This window comes from Erithacus rubecula (genome assembly GCF_903797595.1).
Source record: "Erithacus rubecula genome assembly, chromosome: 20".
In the NCBI taxonomy this organism is placed as follows: Eukaryota; Metazoa; Chordata; class Aves; order Passeriformes; family Muscicapidae; genus Erithacus; species Erithacus rubecula.
In genome coordinates, this window is record NC_136672.1 from 1027495 (window position 1) to 1048451 (window position 20957).

The 20957-nt window shown below is 46.1% G+C and overlaps 1 protein-coding gene across 1 annotated transcript in view; it reads left to right on the plus strand.

The window, feature by feature from the left end:
- The first annotated feature begins 204 nt into the window (after positions 1-204).
- The window catches only part of MYH10 (myosin heavy chain 10), an 84629-nt gene continuing 63876 nt past the window's right edge, over positions 205-20957 (plus strand). Inside the window, exons 1-3 of the mRNA XM_079323128.1 lie at positions 205-311; positions 2680-3055; positions 13779-13935. Of these exons, the coding sequence (XP_079179254.1) occupies positions 2711-3055; positions 13779-13935 (502 nt within the window). The 5' untranslated portion in view covers positions 205-311; positions 2680-2710. The remainder of the gene's footprint in view (positions 312-2679; positions 3056-13778; positions 13936-20957) is intronic.

Consider the following 20957-nt stretch of genomic DNA (forward strand, 5'->3'; position numbering starts at 1 on the left):
CTGCGGGGTGACGAGAGCCAATGGGCGTCAAGGGGGCGGGGCGCGGGCCGGGGGCGGGCCGGCCCACGGCGTGCGGAGGTTGCTATGGCTGTGGTCGGAGAGCGGCCGCGGCGCGGGCCAATGGCAGCGGGCGCAGCCGCTGACGGACGCGGCCGCGGACCAATGGGCGTGCGGCGCGCGGCGGCGGGGGCGGGAGGTGCGGCGGGGGGCGGCGGGGCCGGCGCGGCGCTAAAGGAGCGCGGCGGGCGCGGGGCGGAGCGGGCGCGGCGGAGCCGGCGGGCGGCGGGCGGGCGGCGGCCGGCGCTGCACAGGTGAGGCGGCGGGGCCGGCGGTGGCGGCGGGGCGCTGGGGATGGGGGCGGCTCGGCGGGGGCCCGCCCGCGGCGGGGGTGTGGCGGGGGCGGCGGGCCCGGCACACAAAGACCCCCTTGTTGGGCCGCCCGTCCGCGCCGTCTTCCCCCGCCGCCGCCGGCCGTGAGAGGAGGGGGCCGTTTGCGGCCATTTTCTGCCGTTCCCGCGGGCCCCGGGCGGGGGGCGCGGGGCCGGGGCCGCTCCGGGCGCCGCCGGGCCGAGCTGCGGCCGCCTCTTTGTCCTTCGGGCCCGGCGAGGGGCAGCGCGGCCGCGGCCCCGGGCGCTGCTCGGCCGCCCGTGCCCCGGGGATGCTCAGCCCCGCCGCGCCCCCCGCCCCCCTTTTGTTCAGACCCGGTCTGGGGTATTTTTGGTTTTTTTTGCCTTTATTCGCACGTCGTCTATTGGGAGTGCTGGATTCCTGCATGATAAATGTGCTCATTTGTGTGTTTCATTTGAATGCCATTGTTAGCGGAGGAGCCCTGGGTAGGGTGAGCTGCAGCTTGCTTTGCTTCTGCAGAGGGTCTTTTGTGCTGGGCTTTGTGGGATTGGGAGCCCGAGTGGAAGAATGACCCTGAAAGCGCTTATGATCGCTGATGTTTAGGTTTATTCTCAGGAGCTGCTCTAAAGTCAGTTATACCATTGGTGTATGACTGGTGCATGCACTCATGTATGAATGCGTTCATTTCAGTGTTCACCCTTTAATTCCGCTGGGGAGCAATAATGGTTAATTTTGTTGTATGAGCTTTATTTGACCTTCAGGTTTCATTGCCTCTCGGTGTGTAAAAGCCGAGTCCTGGCTGCCTTGGGCTGTGTCTCACCTGCCCAGGGAGCGCTCAGGACCTGGAACCGAGGGGCATTGGCACGCGAGGGTGGCACTGGCGTTCCAGGGCTTCCTTGGAGCCTGGGCTGGAGCCTGGCACGGTGGGGACAGTCACCTTTCTCACTTGGCCTTCAAAACTCGGTTACTTAGTCTGTGGGCTTGTCCAGCCGAATGTGGCATCCATTGTCTAAACCTTCCTTTTCCTGAGGAGGAGTCCAGCTATCGCTTAAGGTGTCCCCTCTGCAATTCCATCTTTGTTCATGGAAATTTTCTCTGAGAGGCTCTTCTAAAATACTTCAAATGTTGAGTCATCATATCTTGATTTGAATTAAGCCATCTGTGCTAAGGGATCTGCTCCTCACACCTCTGAAGGGTTCAGTGACTTCGGGCTTGCTTTACGCTAAAGTTGGACAATGTAACAAATCTCTCTGCCTCAGATGGAGACACAATTATCTCTTTAATTATATGCTTTTCTCAGGAGGTTGCAGAACTTCCATCAGGGCGCGTGCCATAGTCGGAAAGGTGACAAATGCAGTTTGGGAACCTCCCTGGCTTTGTTCCCAAGCTGACCTTGGGTTACCTGCTGGGATAGGATTCTGTAGCCAACATGAGGTTCTTCAGCAGGGAAGACTCTGTTACAAACCAAGAGGTTTAAAGTCCTGAGTACAGGGGGTCAGGCTTTACCTTGGTGCTCTGTGGGCAGTTTCAGATGGATCTGCCAGCTGCAGGAATCATGCCTGTGATGGCAGGGGCCTCTTGGCACACAGGTAAAATGAGTGTGCAGGGGCTCTTGTCAGTCAGTGTTTTTCTTTCTGCTTCAAATTACCCGTGGAGCTGTTGGAAAATCCAGCACCATTCCTTGCAGTGTTTTGAGCCTTGAGGTAAACTTGAGATCTGGAGACATTTTTTGGAATATGGTGATGTCAGCACTCAGGACTGAGAATGGGAGCAGGCTGTAGAAATGCAAAGCTTTTCAGGAAGAATATAAGCAAGGTTTAGCTGCCTTGATGGCTTGCAGGAACCCCAAGTGTCTCAAGTTCTTGTCTGTAGTTGAAAATCCATCCTTGCCACCTTCTGGTTTCTGCAGCAGAATCCACTGAGTGAATTTATGGGTTTGTATCTATCTCTGTATTTTTGTTTTCCACTGTTCCATCACCACTGAGTTTACTGCCAAGCTTCTGCTCTGTTTGCTCTTGTTCCTTATCTAAGCCCAGCACACAGGTGCATGTTTTTCCTGCCTGCAGCTCTTGCTGTGGTGTCTGTCCCTTGCTGCTGCACAACTGGACCCAGTCCCTGCTTTGGCTTTGGGTGACACTTGGCAGGTCACTGAAGTTTTGTGTGGCAGAGATGTTGAGCAGGGGCTCATCTGTGCAGCAGCTTCTGTGGGCTGGGAGCAATGCCTGGTGCTGCTTCTCCCAGAGGAGATATTGATGATGGATCATTTAGTTGCAGCAGGTGTGGCACGGATCAGGTGTGTAACATGCTTCTTGCTTTTCCCTCTGCTGGCAGGTGACTGGGAGCGGACCCTTCTCTTGCCGGGATGGCGCAGAGGTTGGGCCAGGAGGATCCGGAGCGCTACCTCTTCGTGGACAGGGCTGTCATCTACAACCCTGCCACCCAGGCAGACTGGACTGCTAAAAAGCTGGTGTGGATCCCTTCAGAGCGCCATGGCTTTGAGGCAGCCAGCATCAAGGAGGAGAAAGGGGATGAGGTGTTGGTTGAACTGGCAGAGAATGGGAAGAAAGCGCTCGTCAATAAAGATGATGTTCAGAAGATGAATCCTCCCAAGTTCTCCAAAGTGGAAGACATGGCAGAGTTAACCTGTTTAAATGAAGCCTCTGTATTGCATAATTTAAAGGATCGCTATTACTCTGGGCTCATCTATGTAAGTACTAATTATGGGACCCACTCTGGGTGCTAATTCAGCTGACCTTACCTGATTCCATCCCTGCTGTTAGAGTAGGTCTTGTCTTTGATTTTGGCAGCCTAGCTACTTTGTATCCCCAGCATTTGCATTAGTCCAAAGTCTTCTTCCGTGCTGTGTGCAGGTTGAGAGCTCTGCCATAAAACAAATACCACAATTCAGTGAGCATCTTTCAGCCACAGAATGTGAAATGGCAGCTTGGGGAGCTTTGCTGGTGCTGCTCCTTGGAGCACTTGCCTCCTGCAGAACTGATCCAGTGAGCAGTGACAAGTGGCTTCCTTGATCTGAGGGAGGTGACAAACCCTCACTTTGCTGGATTGCTGTGTTTAACTGCTTGTGTGAGTGAGCACTTCTTTTGTTTTAACTTGCTGCATGCTAAAAATGGCAATAAGAGGCTCTGTTGGTATTTAAAAGATGAAGTTTGAGAGTACTGGGAGTGCAAAATGTCTTTTTGGAGCTGAATATCAGCCTAGTGGCCAGGAAGAGATGTGTTTCAAGTGCTTAAAATAAACCAGTAAGATAAAGCTTTTTTTTTCCCAGTGGTTTTGAAGCACTAATTGAACATCTGGCTTATCAGCATCTTGCTCTGGAGCTGGGAATCCCAGCACCCTTGGTGCTGTGTCTGACCCTGCTCCTCCCTTGGGCTCTGCCTGTGCCTGCAGTTGGGAGCAGCTCCTGCTCTCTTGGCAGACTGATTGCACAGTGACTTGTTGGGTCAGGGAGTCAGGAACAGCTACAAGGAGGCTTTCTGTCTCAAAAGACACTGGAACATCTGCTTAAATGCTTGGCTCACTTTATAAACACTTAAAGCTGAAATCCATTTTATTTAGTCTTTATAGTTGGCTCATTTTCCCCTCCATCTGGGGATTAGGGGATACATTTTTAGCTTGACCCTTGATGATATTTGGACTTATTAAAAATCATATGCAACTACAAAGTGTTTTTTTTTTATTTGTGTGTCTTTGTCAGCTTCCTTTTCTAAGGCCTTACACCAAGGTGCACACAGCAGAGCTGGGTGAAAAATACTTCTGGAATGATTACTGCATAAAGAAACTAATTGGATAATTAATGGGAACTGGATTGAAAACTAAAAGTAAACAGGTTGATAGGTCAAAAGTTTTCAGTCTGTGTATCAATCCTAATTATGGCTGTTAGGAAATTCATTACCACTTTTATAGCTCTATTTCATTATGAAGGTTAAAAGCCTGCAGGCCTTAAATGTCATAGCAAGCTCCAGTGCAGACAGGACAGGAGCTGGTTAAGAGTCTGTTTTGAATTCTGAATAGAACTCCCATAATAACCAAATGAAAATTGCATATTTTGGTGTTGGCCTCAAGCAGGTGAGGTGCAGGAATTTGATGTCCTGGAATTTACCAACAGGCAGCATGGGAGTGTTGCCTTTCTAGGAAGTGGAAGATGCAAGAATGTCAACTGGAGTAGACACGTTTGCTTTCAATCCCTAGAAAGGAAGCAAATGAACTGAGGGATTTGGCTGGTGGGTGCAGCCCCCTGTGTGTGATCTCCCTGTCCAGATGACGCTGCTGCAGGAACAGGGAGGTGACTAAAGCCCAAAGTGACCTGGGCAGTGATGCTCACTTCCAAGAGTCTCATGTAACATCCAAGTAGGGATGGCCAGCAGGTTCTGGAACTTGCAGCATCTCTCATGCCTGCCAAGTGCCATGATCTCAGGCTCTGAGCATCACTGCTGAGCTGTGGGAGTGAACACAAGTGGAGAAATGGAACATCAGGGGCTGGGAAAGGCATGATGTCACTGCTTGCTCCTGTCTTCCTGGGGTCTGGCATGGCAGCATTGAAGGTGAAAAGGGGCAGGACTTGAACAAGAACTACTGGGAAAGGTGGTTGGAGTGTAAATTATGGTGATCCCAGTTTTGCTTTGGAGATGAAATAACTTTAATTTCTTGCTCCACTTGTAATGTCATCTATTCCATTGGTTGCCACATGGTTTATTTGCCACATGGTGTGTAAGTGCTGGTTCTGTGAAGGTGCAGCCACCTACAGCAGGTAGTTCAGTTGTTTTTTCATTGCTTCTGCCTTTGCTTGGAATTTTCACTCTCCTTTGTGTTTCATAGCTGAACTTCCCCAAATCCTGTGCTTTTCTAGGGATATCAATGCTTCTTACATATCATTTGAGTCACTAATGCTCTAAATTGATCCTTCATATCCTGCTGGAGTGGGTTTTGGTTCCTGTAAATGCTTGTGAACCTTGATTCTCCAGCTTCAAAACAGAACTGTTGTGGCTGCCCTGCTTTGGAGTGGCCAGCTTTAATCCTGGCTTCTGGCTGCATTAGTGACATCCTTCAGCTGCAGATCAGGAGCTGGAGGTGGTTCACTGGGAGGGCACCCAGGAGGAATACCCACAGGCTTAGGAGGTCCTTTGAAGATCTGGAATAAACATGATTTTGCTCAGACTGGTTTTATGGTGGTTCTTGAATATCCTTATGCCATGAACTGAGTTCCAGGTGACTTTCTGGGGGTGTTGCTTTAAGAAAGGAGTAGTTCTCTCAGAGGTCTTGGGTCACTGAGGCCTGTACCCTGGATGAGAAAACATCTTTATTCTTAAAGATCTGCATGTAAAATGCCACTGTGAGCCTTCTAGATATCAGCCCTAGAGTTTGGTGTGTGCTCAAGTTGTGTCTGCAAAATATGATTTCCTGGGAGGATGAAGTCTTTGAATCAGGCAATGAGGTGGAGAAATGAAATCCACTGGGAAGAGTGGCTGGTGAGGGTCCCTCAGCCCTGCATGCTGCTTTTTCATTCCACACTTCATTCTTTGTCACAGGGTGTGATAGACAAGATTACTGCTCCAGTCATTTTCCCTTCATGGGATTTGGGGTTTTTCATGAACCACCTTCCAGACTTGTCATGATTTTTTTTTCTTTAATTTTTTTTTTTTTCTTTTTTTACTTTAAGAGCAACATAACTCTTTTCCTTTTGAACTCAATACAAATTTTAACACAAACAATACCACTTTTAGAGCTGCAAAAAGCAAAGGGGCTTCTAATCACTCTAAAGAATGTTCCAATGCTTTGTTAAGCAGCATTCTGGTTGTGAGTTTTGTAGTATTTTGAAGTCCTAAAACACCCGAGTGGATTGGGTTGGAAGAGATCTTAAAGCTCATCTTGTTCCTGCCCCTGCCATGGAAGGGACACCTTCTCCCAGACCAGGTAGCTCAGAGGCCCCATTCAGCCAGACTTAAAAAAAGTATGAACAGGACTTCTGTTAATGAAAATGCAGGTAATTGTATGGATCAGGAATGTAAATACCTCACTCCTACTTCCATGGAAAGCTGCTTGTTCTTGATATTGCAAACCCTGGCTGGAATTGGAATGTGTAGCTGCTGTTAATGCTTCTAAGTCAGGGCTAGGTGACACTTAAGCCAGCAATTTAGAGCTCCTTTGATGGCAAGAAGGACTCTTCAATCCCACTTATAAAGCGTATTTTAAATTTAGAGGCATCACCTTTTGTACCTCTTGTGGACAGAAATGTTCTGTCAAGCCCAGTGTGTGTGCCATGACTGTTCAGGTTTGCCACAAGGTTCTGATTTTCCAGGGAATCTAACACCTGAGCTGCAGATGGCTGTGTTTTTCTGGTCTGACTGGTGGGTGCAGGTGAACATCTGAACAGTTCTGGGATAAATGGCACCTTTCCCACTCAGTGTGCCTGTAAACTTTTGAGTCTGGATGCCTCTTCTAAGATGTTCTGGCAGGACCAGCAGTCTGTTATGCAGTCAAAAGTTCCCACTCTTTTACCCACTGCAGCAGAATGGGATGGAGGAATTGCTCACTCAAACATGGAGTTTAATTTAAAAACCAGGTTATTCCAAATTCAGTGGGCTTTATAGTAATTTATTTTAAGAAACATTGCTGTTGCTGGCTCTGTTGTAGGCCCAGCTTTCCTGCAGGAAGGCTCTTGCCCACAGCTGCTTGTGTGGCTTTCTGGTACCCCCGTCAATCATTGCAGCTACTCCTTAACTGCTTCCTGACCTCATTCAGGCAGAAGGATTAAAATGAACAGAATTTCTCAAACACTTGACTCTGTGCCAGTGTCCAGATGGCCTCTTGTAACTGCTGGGGAGCCCCTGGGCTACGTTTGGGGGCTCAGGCAGGGAGTGGCAGGTGGGGCCAGGTACCCATGGTGTGTGTGCTGTGGGGAAAGTCAGGTTAGAGCTGATCTGGTTTGATGTTCCTTGGGGAAAGGTTCAGCTTCAGCATCCCCCATATTCCAGTGCACTGTGCATTATCTTCCCTGCCCACTCCCCCGTGGTTTTTTAAGCCAAGACTTTTGAAAGAGCGTTGGAAGCTGTTTATGTGAGGCTTAGAGTTCCTGGAAGCCTCCTGCTGGTTCTGCTCTCCTGGCACAGGGCTGCTGGGTTTTCTTTCCTCCAATGAAGTAGAAAATGTGCTCACTATTGTGCAAGTAAAATACTGCAGCAGGTGTTTGTTGATAATTGCAAGTGTTACCTCTGTAATGGGTCTGCAGCCCTGTAATTCCATTTTTAAATGCACTTTCCACTTTATTGCAATAGAAGAGGGAAGGAATGAGAGCTGTGCCACAGTCCCCAATTCAGAGCCTGCTGTGGGTGGCAGCTCTTCCAGCCCTGCACTGGAGGAGCTGCCTTTAAGCTGTTCCTTCTGTTAAGCTGCTGCCTCCTGTGAGGCCTGAGTGTAACCTAGAACACTCTGTGGTATTATATAAGCATCTCTATTCTAATTTCTTTAATTTTCCTGCTGGTCCAGTTGGGAATGTTTCATATTATTGAGTGTCAAAGATTGATATTAAAAGAAACCTGCAAGAAATAGAGTTTGTTACTTAATTCTGTCTTTTGCCTACTACAAACCAGTTACTGGATCTAATACCCAGCATGTGGCACAAGAAATGCTGCGGTTCACATTGGTGGAACTGCTTTGACACAAGGCCTTTTTTTATATTGACTCTGATTTTTGGAAGATTCATAAATGTGATCAGGTTGAGAGAACTCTGCAGGGTTGGAAGTGTCTGAGGGACTTCAAGAAAGTGAATCAGGCAAGCAGAGGTATGAAAAAGTGCTTGTTCTTGTCAAACTCTGTGGTTCTATTAAAAAGGGTGGATTAAGAGTGTAAAAAGGAACAGCCATTTGTGTTCACTCCTGTCCAGGTGCTCAGGTGAGTGCCTTGTGCTGCAGGACAGCCCTCCAGCCCCTGCCTGTGTCAGAAGTGCTGTGAAGCTGTCTGTGGAGCAGCAGGCTCTGACATGCAGCTCTCCAGGAGCCCTGTGGAAGGATTTTAGCACTCCTCTGGTGCAAGCTCAGCTCCTGTTTTAGCTCTGAGCAGTTGCTGTGGCTGAGGCACTTGTGAGCCCAGGCTGTGACCCTGTCTGTGTGAGAGGAGGAGCTGGCAGGGCAGGGCACTGCTGGGCTGGGGGGGATTTCTCTCTGAACATATCACCTGCAGGCTGGCAATGTGGGAATTCAGCACTGCTGATCCTCTGCTCAGCTCCAGCTGTGGAGAACATTCACAGACAAGTGTGAATTCACATCTGTCCTGTGGCCTGAGCTTTTCCATTTGTAGCTGGTGTATGTGCTGTGCTCCTTCCCTTTCTCATGCCCCTCCTGAGCTGCCCTGAGTAAGTCTGTGGCTGTCATCCCCCAACCTCTGACCTGAGCTTCCCAGGCTTTCCTTACCCTTGTTGAACATCCTTTGATTCCAATGTTTGATTCCAATTCCCAGGGCACAGCCTCACCTTCATCCTTTCTGCCTGCCCTTCTTTAAGGCTTGAATTGGATAATTTCAGGGAGAAAAGGTGCTCTGTGAGGAACACCATGTCTAGCTCAGGGAATTCAGAAGGGCTTGGAGTATGAAAGGTGAATCTGTAACCTCAGGAATTGAAACCAGGCAAATAAAATGCTCTGTTGAGGCAATTTATCAATTGGAGAGTGTTCCACTCCATTAGTTATGGGATACTGCTTAAACCATGTATTGCTTGCTGGGCTGGGAATGACTGGTTTCTGTTTCAGGTAATAATGAGAGCTATCTAGATGCTTACTTCAGTTTAATTATTGATGTAGTAATAGAGTGAATCTGTTATTTTTTATATTTAAAGAGTTGGAGATAAACATTGAACCTGTGAGTGGTGAGTGCAGGTGAACATCTGAACAGTTCTGGGATAAATGGCACCTTTCCCACTCAGTGGGTCAGGAAGCTTTTGAGTCTGAGTGCCTTTTCTAAGATGCTCTGGCAGGACCAGAGCATCTAATGTACATTCAAGTGATGCTTTAAAGAGGCCTTTCAATGGCATAGCAGAAGAGACCAACCCAAGAGCCTCAACAGGTTGTTCCTGGCTTCAGGAACTGCTAATCCAAGGGAGCACCAGGCTTTCTACCTGAACTCCTCCACCAGTGTCTGCACAGGGACAGGCTGATGTGGTTTTAAGGGAAGACAGGCCATGAAAGGCACATTCCAGATGAGGAGCCTGAACTCCCAAGTGTTTTCCCTGGGAATAACACCCTGCTTGCCAGTTCACTCACACCCAGCTCCCTCCCAGGATGGAGGGATGGAATGGAGTTTGAAACAGGCCAGTGCCAGGATCCTGAACTCTGCAGGTTGGGACAGCTTAACAGAATCCACAATACTACATGATAAACTACTGGATACAGGCTGGAAGCATCTGGAACCCTTCAAGCTGCACTTTTAGTGTCCTGAAGGGGAGCTTGTATAACCAACCTCTCTGTCAGAGCTCTCCTTTACTGTTTGTGCCTGGAGCCCTGCCTGGAGAGTGCATTCCAGGGTGTCCTATGGCTGGGAGTTGATGCTCTCTGTTCCTGGCTAAAGCAGGAAAGTGTTCAAACAGCTGATCCATCAGCTCAAGGTGAATCAGCATCTTTGCTTGCCTTTCAGTTCTTGGTGTGCACATCCACTCTGTCAGCTGAAAAATGGATGAAGCTTGTTCTCCATCCAGACTGGGCTGTTACTGGAGCTCACAGTGACCCCAGCTCTCATTCCCACCTGACAATTCCATCAGAGTCCAAATGCTGCAGAATAGAGTTCATTAAATGGGATGTCCATTTGTTAAGCAGATGTGTATGTATTCCTGATAATTTCTCCTGTGGCTGCTCACCAAGAAGCTTTTTTGAGGGGTTTTAAACAATCTCTACTTTTCATGTGTTTGGTTTCCATGCACAAAGTCCTTTCCTGATTTTTTAGGCACAGTGATGCACTGTGAGACTTGCAGTTATAAAACAGCTGTGAGAGATTTTGGTACCATTTGCCTCCCTCCCAGTTAAATTTGGCTCATTAAAAGCATCCTTTCTGTGTTTCTCTGCCTGCCAAGCCATGAAGACAGCCCACCAATATGTTCATATATTGCTTTCTGCAATAGATGTCAGCCAGGAAATTGGGAAAATTCAGTTCCATCTTCCTAAGAATAAATTAAGGCTGTGCAGGGTGGTGCTGGTTTGAAAAAGGTCTCATTTTGAAATTCTGGGGGGAAGCAGGAGGAGACTGAACTGGGTAACTTATTCAGGAAAATCCATGTGTTGGAGTTCAAGGTGCTGCATGCAAAGAGCTGTCATGGTACAGTGGCAGTGGTCTGTGATAAAAATCTCTCCTTTAAATTTAGTTTAAAATAAATGAACCCCAGCACTGGCAAAATGTAGAATTTTGTGTTTCATGACTTCTAATTTGGTCCTGTTCAATATGAAGCTTCTTCAATTAACCCTTTCCAGTTGCCCAGGATATTGATTGGTGTTCTCTGGATTGGTTGTGTTGGGCTTTGCTTATTCTGGTCCTTCCAGGTTCACAGGTTCATCCAACCCTTGCTTCAGAAGATAGCCTGGAAAGGCTTCACATTAGGTATTATCAGAGGTCTGAAGGATTGTTAAAAACTTGATTTTCTATGTTTATTAATTCTTTATGTAGCTAAATAGTAACATTTACTCCATGTCTGTGCTGGGGAAAGAAACTAAAGATGCCAAAGCAACTGGGGAGACATCATCTTCAAAGAACTGTTTTATCCCAACACTTAAGATTTTTTTTTATTTTTATTTTAATTATTTATGAGATAGATTTTTTTTTTTAAATATCTGGGGAAGGGCAGTGATTCTGGGGAAAAGCAACAGCTTTCCTTTGGGAACATAAAATGCCAAAACAAAGTCAAAGTTTTGGATGAACTTGCAGAGAAATCGAGGTGTTGCTGCTGAAAGAGGGTCACCAATGTAGGTGGGTTTTGCAGTTATTCCCTTACAGCTTAACCATCCTCTGGTTTGGGAGTTGTGTCCTTGCTCAGCTGAGGAGCAGCAGCCCAGGGAGGGCAATTGCAAATCTCTGAAGCTGAGTGGGGAAGAAGCAGAGCAAGGCTCAGAGTGCTGCTGGTGAGTGTGCAGAGCCCTTGCAGAGGCAGAGCCCTGCTGGCCTCACACCTTTTGTACCCTGGCACTGCTCAGGGCTGTGTGGGATGGCTCTGGGGTGGACTCTGCCTCTGGGAAGTGCTGTCCCAGGCCCTGCAGTCTGCAGTAACCAGCTCTCCCCAGCTGTGCCTGCTCCAGGAGCACAGGGGAGGTGCTGCTCTGTGCTTTTGAGCTGTGGCTCTGTGCTGGCCTTGCCAAATGTGTTCTTTCTCCTCGTTTGGAGCCTCATTTGAAGCTGGGCTTGTGGCTGTTCTCAGAGCTCCATGTCACTGGTGGTGGTGACAGATGGATGTGGGTGACCTCAGCTGAGCACAGGGAATGTGTGCCCCTGTTCAGGAGTACAGTGGCTCCTTGGATGGCTGTACCAAGCTGTTGAAATAGCTGTCCTGCCTTCCCTCCCTCCCAGGCTCAGCAGTCTCATGACAGAGTTTGGGCAGGGAGCTGCTGCTGTTTGCATTTGTCTGCAGGAGTGTCCAGGTCAGGCAGTGAGGGCAAGAGCACTGATGCTGGCAAGAGGGACAGTGGTAGGAAAGGAGGCTGGGGAGGAACTGCCCACTTGCCAACAGCCCCATGTTATGTTGAGTTAATGACTGATAAGTTGTTCTTTATGCTTGGGTCAGTTGCCCTGATTAGATCTGTTTCCTTTCTCTTGAGAAATAAATACCTTGTTTAGGTGGAAAGGCCCTGCAGTTATCATGCAGCAGATCTGACCAAAGCAGAGGGAGCATTTTCCTGCAAGGACATAAGATGTCCCTATGTCAGGATATCTGGCTTCAAACCAAGTTCTTTTTCTTTGCTGATGGTGCTCTTGGACTCAGTTCAGAGAACACCTTCTGCCTGTCTTTCTAAAAGCTGGTGGAGGTGTAGAAAGAACAGGGGGGCACTTTTTCATCCAAATAAAATATTTTATAATTGTAAAAGGGAAAAAAAAAAAAGCAGATTGGGACTATCAGCTACTGTGTTCATATCAATGTAGCAGAAATACTTTTAAAGTGGACAAATGTTATATCCTGAGTGATCTGCTCAGTACTCTGGGCTCTCAACAGCTGTTGAAACTTTTTGCTTTTTCTCCCCATTTTTTTCTCAACCTGCAAAGGTAAGAAATGTGGTTTTCCTTACATTACATTTCCTTACATAGGAGATACCTGCTATTTCTGCCAAACTTGGTCTCTCTTGCTCACTTCCTGAGCTGGTAAAGATGGGAATTTCAGTAGTGACCAAAGGGAACACACTGTCCAAGCATGTGAGGAGATAGCAGTGAATGGAGAGATTCTGTTTTCTTAAGAGCAGTCAGTTGTGGCTGCTGCTGGAAGGGCTGGAGCCAACCAGATTCCTTGGGCAGGGAACACCCCAGAGAGCTGTGCTGTGTGCATGGAGCAGTGTCTGTCTGAGCTCAGCCTCTGATCCTGAGCCAGCCCAGGCTCATCTGTCCCTCCCTCATAACCCAGTGTGCTGCTGCTTCTGCCAGGGCTGTTCTGTCATATCTGCCTTGGGAGAGCTGCTGGGGAGCAGGGATGGAGCTCAGGAGGAGCCTGTGCTACTTTGGTCACAGGGAAATGCAGCCCTGTGAGCATTGCTTCAGTGGGGGATCAACCCTGTGACACTTGGGGCATGTGGCTAAACAGAAAAGTCCCAGTGGAATCAGCAATGCACAATTGGAACTGGCTCCTTGATATTCTGGTAGTGGAGTGTCAGCTCTGAAAGCAGAGTGTGAAACATCTGCAGGGCCAGCAGGGCTGGGACAGGGGAGGGAATGACCCCTCTGTGGGATTGAAAAGGGATGAGCAGGAAAGACAGACAGATGGACAGTTATGAAACAATAACAGGATAGCAGAAATAATGGTGGTCTGAAATAGGCTCTTCCTTCAGCTAGATTATTTACCAGAGCAATGGATATTACCAGTTCCTTCAAAATGAAAATAACTTGGAATGCACATTTTGCTGAAGGAGTTGCAGATCAAAAGGTGTCCATAAAGCTGGAACTTGGCAAACGGAAGAGAGATTTAAATGTCTGTGGGAAAGAGATCAGATACTCCTCTTCAAATTTCCCTACACTTATTATCTTTAAATTACTTTTTATGCAGGTAATTAAAGAGCCTTTCAAGAGAGCTAAAAACCAATAATTTGAATATAGCATGTACTTTGAGTTGCTCTACAAAAAGCACCTCAATTTTGTTTTAAGATAAATATTATAGAACCTGTGAAAAGGCTTTCTGTTCTTTACAACTTTATTTCAATATTGTTTACTAACAGAAATGTTTATTTTTTTTTTTCTTCTTCCAGACCTATTCAGGGCTGTTCTGTGTAGTCATAAATCCTTACAAGAACCTCCCAATTTATTCAGAGAACATTATTGAGATGTACAGAGGGAAGAAGCGCCACGAGATGCCTCCGCACATTTACGCCATATCCGAGTCTGCCTACAGGTGCATGCTGCAAGGTAAGGAGCAACCCTGGGCTTTAACAGCTGCCTGGCCACTCCTCAGTGTACCTGCAGCTTGGGCTTTTCTTATCCAGCTATGTGCAATTAGAATTTTGAAGGGGGAGAGAAATGTACTTGCTGAGGCACAGCAGCAAAGGGACACCAGCACAGCTGTGCTGGCCATTGGTGCTCTGGAAAAAGTCAGAAATGCTTTGTTTCTAAAAAACAACAAAAAAAAGAAGAGCTAAGTTGCATGTTAAAAGATGTTGTGCACTGGCTCTGGATGAAGAAGAGCAGAAGAGTGAGATTGAAAAGGCAATGTTATAAAGATGTTGGCGTTTTGGCAGCTGACAAATAATCTGAGGTGACAATGGAACAATGGTGTGTCTGAGTTGAAAAAGAGGTCAGGGAAATACTTAACCTGGAGGAATTTATTTTTTTTCTCCTAACTGATGTATGTCTGTAGTAGAATAGATTGTGTTTATGGAGGGCTCATGTTTTGATTTTTGTGCTGGACAAACATGAGGACTGAGTCTGATGTGCTACAAATTTGTTGAAGTGAGCACGTGCTCTTGAACTTGCACAGCTGCATTTCTGACACAGTATTTGGGAAGCACAACTCGTTCTATCCAATATTGGCTCATGTTTAGGAGGCTGTTAAGGATGTGGGGACAGCAGCATGTTGTATCCAGACAGGTGTGTGTAACCAAGAGCCAGGTGTGCACACCTTGCTGTGGGTTGTGCTGTAGCTGAGGATGGACTGGAGGGAGGGGAAAAGCTGTCTGACCTACTTTACACAAACTGAGGGAAAGCTCTTTCTGCTGCCAGGTTAACCATCCATTTAAATGTTAACTTCTTTTTTAGACATTTGATGTCTTTACATCACACAAGTCTTTGTTTCTTGAATAGTGACTTTGTCTTTAGAGCTGCTTAATAATCAACTACAGGTTGCTGAGTGTCCTTTCACCTCAGGAGACTGTGCCAGCAGAGTGGGGTGATGCAGGGACAGGCAGGGGAAGAGCAGCAAATTGGGGCCACAAAGAGTTCTGCTTCCCAGTGGATATCTGGGACTCTGTTTTCATGTGTTTTTGTGAAAAAAAACCACTGACTTTTTGACCAGAACAACAGCCTTTAACAGGCCAGGTCAGAGGACTCCTACCAAGTCTATGTGGAATAATAGCAGAGAAAACCTTAAGATTTATTTTAAGGAGTTTATTGTAGCAGTCTCAAGTGGATTGTGATTAAGTGCTTTCCAATCTGAAAGCACTTCTTGAAATGGTCTCAAGAATACAATGAAATGTTCTTGAGACAAATGTCCTCTAATAAAGTAAGTCAATGTCAGCAGCTACCACACTCTGAGTGCTCCATATATTTGCTCACATACCCTGCTGGTACTGATTTGTATCTCTGGAGATCTTGCTACATGGATAAATGTTACTATTTTTGGAAGATGGAATAAAAAAAATTGACATAGTGGTGTATGTTTGGTTACAGTCCTCTTTTCTTTCCTTCTGATGCATGGAGGTTTATATTTTGTATCAAATCTCTCTGTACTTGCTTTCTTTTGAATTTTGATAGTCTGACTTCTCATTTGAATAAATGGAGGCATAGCTTGGAATAAGAATAGATGAAACCTGTGCAATGGGATCCATTATTTAGGGAATAACTTGTTTAAGGGTAACTAAATCTGTATTTCTGTGTTGCTTTCACCTGTATGGAGCCACTCCCTGTTTATTTTAGGAAGCCTTTGCAGGAGTTAGTGAATTTCCCATTGTGGCTCTGCACACCTCCACTGCAGGGATAAATAAAAACTCCAGGACAGGCATTAGTGCTGGGGGGGGGTGAGCAGTGAGTGTTTGTGTCAGGTGGAGTGGGGAGCTCTGGCACTGACCCTGCTGCTTCTGTGCTTCCAGGGCCTTGGGGTGAGCCCTGGTGCAGAGACACACTGCAGGCAACTGACTTTGTCTCCATAGAAATGAAACTTGCAATTACAACAACCAAGGTTTTGTAGAGCACCAAATAATATTTGTCTTAACAGTTGCAGATTATTACATTATTCCATTTGTTTTCTGGTTATCAGTGGCAACACAAGGTCAGCTACTGAGTGTGCCCAGGGTTTGGTGAGGATAGGTTTTCCCTATCAAGTATTTAACACAATGTGCAAAGTGTCTTTAATCTTCTAACTCTGCCTTGTGTTCTAGCTGACATTCAGTCTTTAATAAAACAGAAAACGTGTCAGAAAGTTTTGGCTGGTAGAAATATGTCTCTAACCAAGAACTAGCTGGGTTAATCAAAATACTCCAGATTGATCATCAGAGGTCTCCACAAGCATTTATTTGCAGCAGAATCCTTGGCCAGGATGCTTTTGCTGATAAGTTACTGACACATACTTGTGAGTGTGTTGTTCTGCAGTTCCTGTCTGTGTCTGTGCACGTACTGCTGTGAGAGATAGAGCTGGGATGGCAGAGAGGGCTGGGGAGAGGAGTTTTTCCAGTACTATTGCAAGTCACGCTTCTGCTGTTGCAGCATATCCACAGGTTTCTTTTGATATGGATGACTGCTGTGTTTCCAGTATTTGACATCTGAAGTTTAATTATTAGGATTCAAACCTGAAATTGAAACCATAGGAATGCAATTCCTTTGGAGAATATGACCTTCCCCTAATAGAAGTATCCTGGCCACTAATTTAGATTAATGAAGGTGGTTGCTGGATTTTCCTGGCCTGTTCAGTGGTATTTTGTGCAGCATAATCATGTTTATTTTCCTTGCAGCTAATCACAAACTACTCATTTCCAGGTGTTTGTGAGCTGTTTACTGTGAGTAACAGGATAGCTGGACCTGAGCTGTGACTCTGAGCAACCTGATTTCTTAAACCACAATTTTTCTGTGCTGAGAATTGGGCACAGTGAGTAAAGTGTTACTCAGTTTCTTAGTGGTTTCATTCCTGTAATTCAGAGCATGGATACTCACAGCTCAGCTTCCAGTTTCTGCTTTGCTGAGGTTTTGTATGTTTAATATTTGTGCTTAAATAAGAAAATGGAGATTTTTATTTAGATTATGAAAGCAAACAATTTTCTCGTCAGCAGAACTGGTGCATGTGCATCTCCATAGTTATTCCTTGTCTTAAACATTGCTGGGACACTCTGAATTTTCCTAAACTGGGGATACAAATGGATCCCTGCAGTTCTCCATGTGTGCTTTGGTGGGAAAAGTCTGTGTGGAAGCACTGCTGACTGCCAGTCATCAAACCCTGCTCTGTTCTTGGCCCCCTGAAGAATTTCCTGTTTGGGGGGACCTTCTGCCCCTCTGGCTGCCCAGGTCAGCCCTCCCTGTGCCCTCTGAGGAGGGAAGAATGGGCTGGGAATGTGGGTCAGTGCTTGCCAAACACAGAGGGCAGAGGGTGGGGGAAGAGCTCTGACACACAGAACAGCTCTGAGCACCCAGTTTGGGGGGAGGAATGGATTCCCCAGGGGCACAGGATGGCTCCTGGAAGCTGCCACAAGAGAGGGAGGTGCAGAACTGTGCTCCATGGCTGAGTGCTGCAGATGAACAGGTCAGTGGTGGGGCAGCTGGGAGGCAACAGGGATTTGGGGCCAGTTCTGCAGGGCAAGCAAAGCTCAGGCAGAGCTGGATCTCCTGCCTTTGCTGCAGCAGTTGCATTAAAGATGGAGTTGGAGGTACTCTTGTTTGAGACAAGCAAGACTTGGCTGCATTCTAGCTGTGCCAGGCAGGATTTCTCTTCAGGAAAAGACTCATTACCCAGTGCCTGACCGCAGAAGATAATAACCTGCAATTCAGCTTTCCAGACTGGATTTCCCCTCTCTTTCCCCCAGTAATTATTTTTCAAAGTGCTGTGGTAGTAGGGTGTTACTTCACAGGTGGTTTAGTGGATTTCTCCTGCACTTTCCCTTCATTTCCCTGAGGAGAAGGTGAAGCAGGGAGTACCCATGTCCCAGGGGTGATGGAGTGAAAAGAAGCCCAGCAGTGGGGTAGGGCTGGGGCTGGCCCCATTGCTGAACAGCTGACATGATCATAAGGAACTGCTGTCCTAATCCCTGTGACCATGCTGACCTTAATTCTGTTTGGTTATACAATTTGCAAGCCTTGCTAGTGTTCTTCAGTCCTGCTAAAAGTTAGGGGCCATAAAAATTTGCCACAGACTAAGATTTTCTTCATGAAAATGAATTTTCTAGAGCTAATAAGACTGTGATAGTATCTTACCAGCAAAGGACACTTGATTGTGCAAAAGCAGCACTCATAAATTTTTCTCTAGTGCTTTTTCCACAATTGACTTTCTCTTTTCCCTCTTCCCTTCCAATTTTCCCACTGGGTTTCTAGAGGAAGTATGGCTTTGTTTTATTGTTCCTCTTTATTCAGTGACGCACAAGTGTTTCGGAAGAAATATTTAAGGAAAACTTGTTAACTTTTTGTTGCTAAAGCCCAGCTTGCCTATTAATATTACTCTTGTATAATTATGCTTAGTCTCTCCTTTTTATCCTGTTTCCCTGAGGACATCTTGATGAGCACCAAATTAGCACTGATATTTTAGGCCTGCCTTTAATCCTGTTGCAGAGAGGGTTTATCGGAAACAGCGTAAGACGGGAAGGGAACACTTGGTGTGGAGAAACCAGAACTGCCTACAGGTGCAATCCTTCTCTCTTTAAAACACCTTATTGATCTATATTTGTAGTTAATCTTGATTTAAGTCCTCCCTTGGGGGCATATCCACCCCCAGATATGGAAGAAAAGAATTGAAACTACAATAAGACGACTTTTTTCTTTTAAAGATCTATTAAATCTTCAAATGGAAGAGGGAAAAATTGTTCTGAGACTGAAAAACTCGGGAGTGATGGTTGGTGTTCTCTGTTCTGACGAGCAGATGGAACCTGATAAATGTGCCATTAATGTTCTTGGTGTTTTCATTACATCTGGACTTCCCAGAAGGGTCCCTAAGGCCTTTTAACGAGTTGCAAAGTGCAGGATGATGATCCCAGCAGATCTGGCTGCTTGGTAAATGTCATGTGAAAGATTTAGAGATCCCTTTATTGTTACATTGAGAATTCTGGGGTTTCACTTGGTCCTCTCAGGCAGGTGTGGAATATAAATACTCTGGTGACAATACTATTAACATCCAGATTGCCTGTACACCTCCAGGAGTGTCACATGCAGTGTCTTCATGGCTGAGTGCAGGGAAAGAGAAGCAAGAAACAAAGCAGAAAAAACTGAAATCTATCCTGCTGAAACAGTCTCCTGCCTCATTATTTTTGAATTTGAAGTAAAATGATAAATACTTCTGTCAGCTGAACTTGTTTTGCAATATTTCATCTCCTTCCACTCACTTTTGTGTTCTGTCTCTCGATGTTAAACCTGTGTGATTCAGGGGCTGGGAGTTGTCATGATTGAAGTGATTGCACCTTGCCTGGCCAGCTGGGAATGGCATCAGTAACAAGTACTTACTGAAAAAGCCCAGTTGAACTTACACAATTTAGTTCTAGAAACTGCATTTTAAGCTTTTTATTGTTGGAAAAATTTTAGTTCTTTACTGACCTTTGTTCTTCTCTGTGTCCAAATGTGACTGGATCCCTGCTTATTGTTCAGCCTCAAGGTTGGGCACTTAATTAGGAATGATGATGTTTACAGTGAACAGCTCTCTCTCAAGCTTTTAATTGCTTAGAGGTTGACATCTCTTTTTATATAATTTCAGTAACTTGTATTTACAAATGAGACAGGAATGACAATTGTTACACAAGGAATTTTTAGTTTCTTTGCTGCCTTGGCTTTCCTCCCCCTGCTGAAGTGAAATGCTGCAGTAGATGAGCCACTTGCATGGGCTTTTTTGGTTGATATTCTGAGCAACCAGAGATGACTTTAATTTTAAAACTTGCTATGCAAGCTGACCTTATAATTGAATTGTGACTGTGCCTACAGACAGGAATTCAAGACTAAGTGCATCCAACTTGGGAAATCGTTCATGAGATGAATCATTTTGCGCGATTACTCAGTCAGCACCTGCTCCTGCACCGAAGCTTTAGTTTAATTTAAACTCCTTTTATTTCTAGGTAGTTGTGAAATGGATAATTTGCTCCTGCTTGGCTCAAGCCTGGAGATGACAGGCACAAGCAGTAATGCCTTGATGTAACAAAACCTCCAATGTGTTCTAATCTGGAGAGCAGCGTGAGAGCCGGGCCGGGCGCTGCGTGCTGTGCACAAAGCTGGGTTTTGTCACTCCTGCTGCATTCCTCTGGGCTGCTGAGTGCAGCTATGCCATGGCTGCCACTGCCAGCACTTGCTCCTTTTTCCTCCCCCTTCCTCTGGACTTAAATTTCTTTGTTGTCCTTTGGCAAGGAAGCAACAAGCAGCAGAGCGGGATTTATCCCTTAGTGAGAGGTGAGGGCTGCTGGTGTCCTGCTGCTTTCTTTGACCCCAGGCTCACATCAGCAGTACAACTGCTGATATATAAATATAAAAAATATAAATTGCCAATTTATATCTTGGTGTATCTCCAGCCTCCTTTCACTTGGCCAGGCTTGATGCTCTCAGGTACTTGATTGCTCAGGAATTGCTGGCAGACTTTGTGAGCCTTCCTCAAGGACTCAGAGTTGCAGGGTGTTGTGCATCTGTTTCAGACAGCAAGGTGAATAAAAGCTCATGTCTTTCTGATCACTCTGGGGCATTCAAATTCCTCCTGTTCTAGGGCTTTTTCAAAGTGGTGGTAAAACCATCAGATGGTTTGGAGAAGGAAAATGCAGAAGATAAAGCAGGAAAAAAAAGTTCTCCCTCTTTATGTATATCTCTGCTGTGAAGTTACTCAGGGAAGTTCATGTGGAAAATTTGAGGAAGATAGCAAGAAGTCATTCTCTGAAGGCTTAGTAAATAGAAAATGCCAAAGACAGAAAATCTGCAAGAACCAAATCCTTAATCTCAGAGATGGAATAGCTGATGGACTGTGCTGGACAAAAACATTTGGCAGCAGAGCAGCCAGATGTGAGCTACTTTCTATTTTCATAATACATATAATGAATCTATAATAATATAATCTT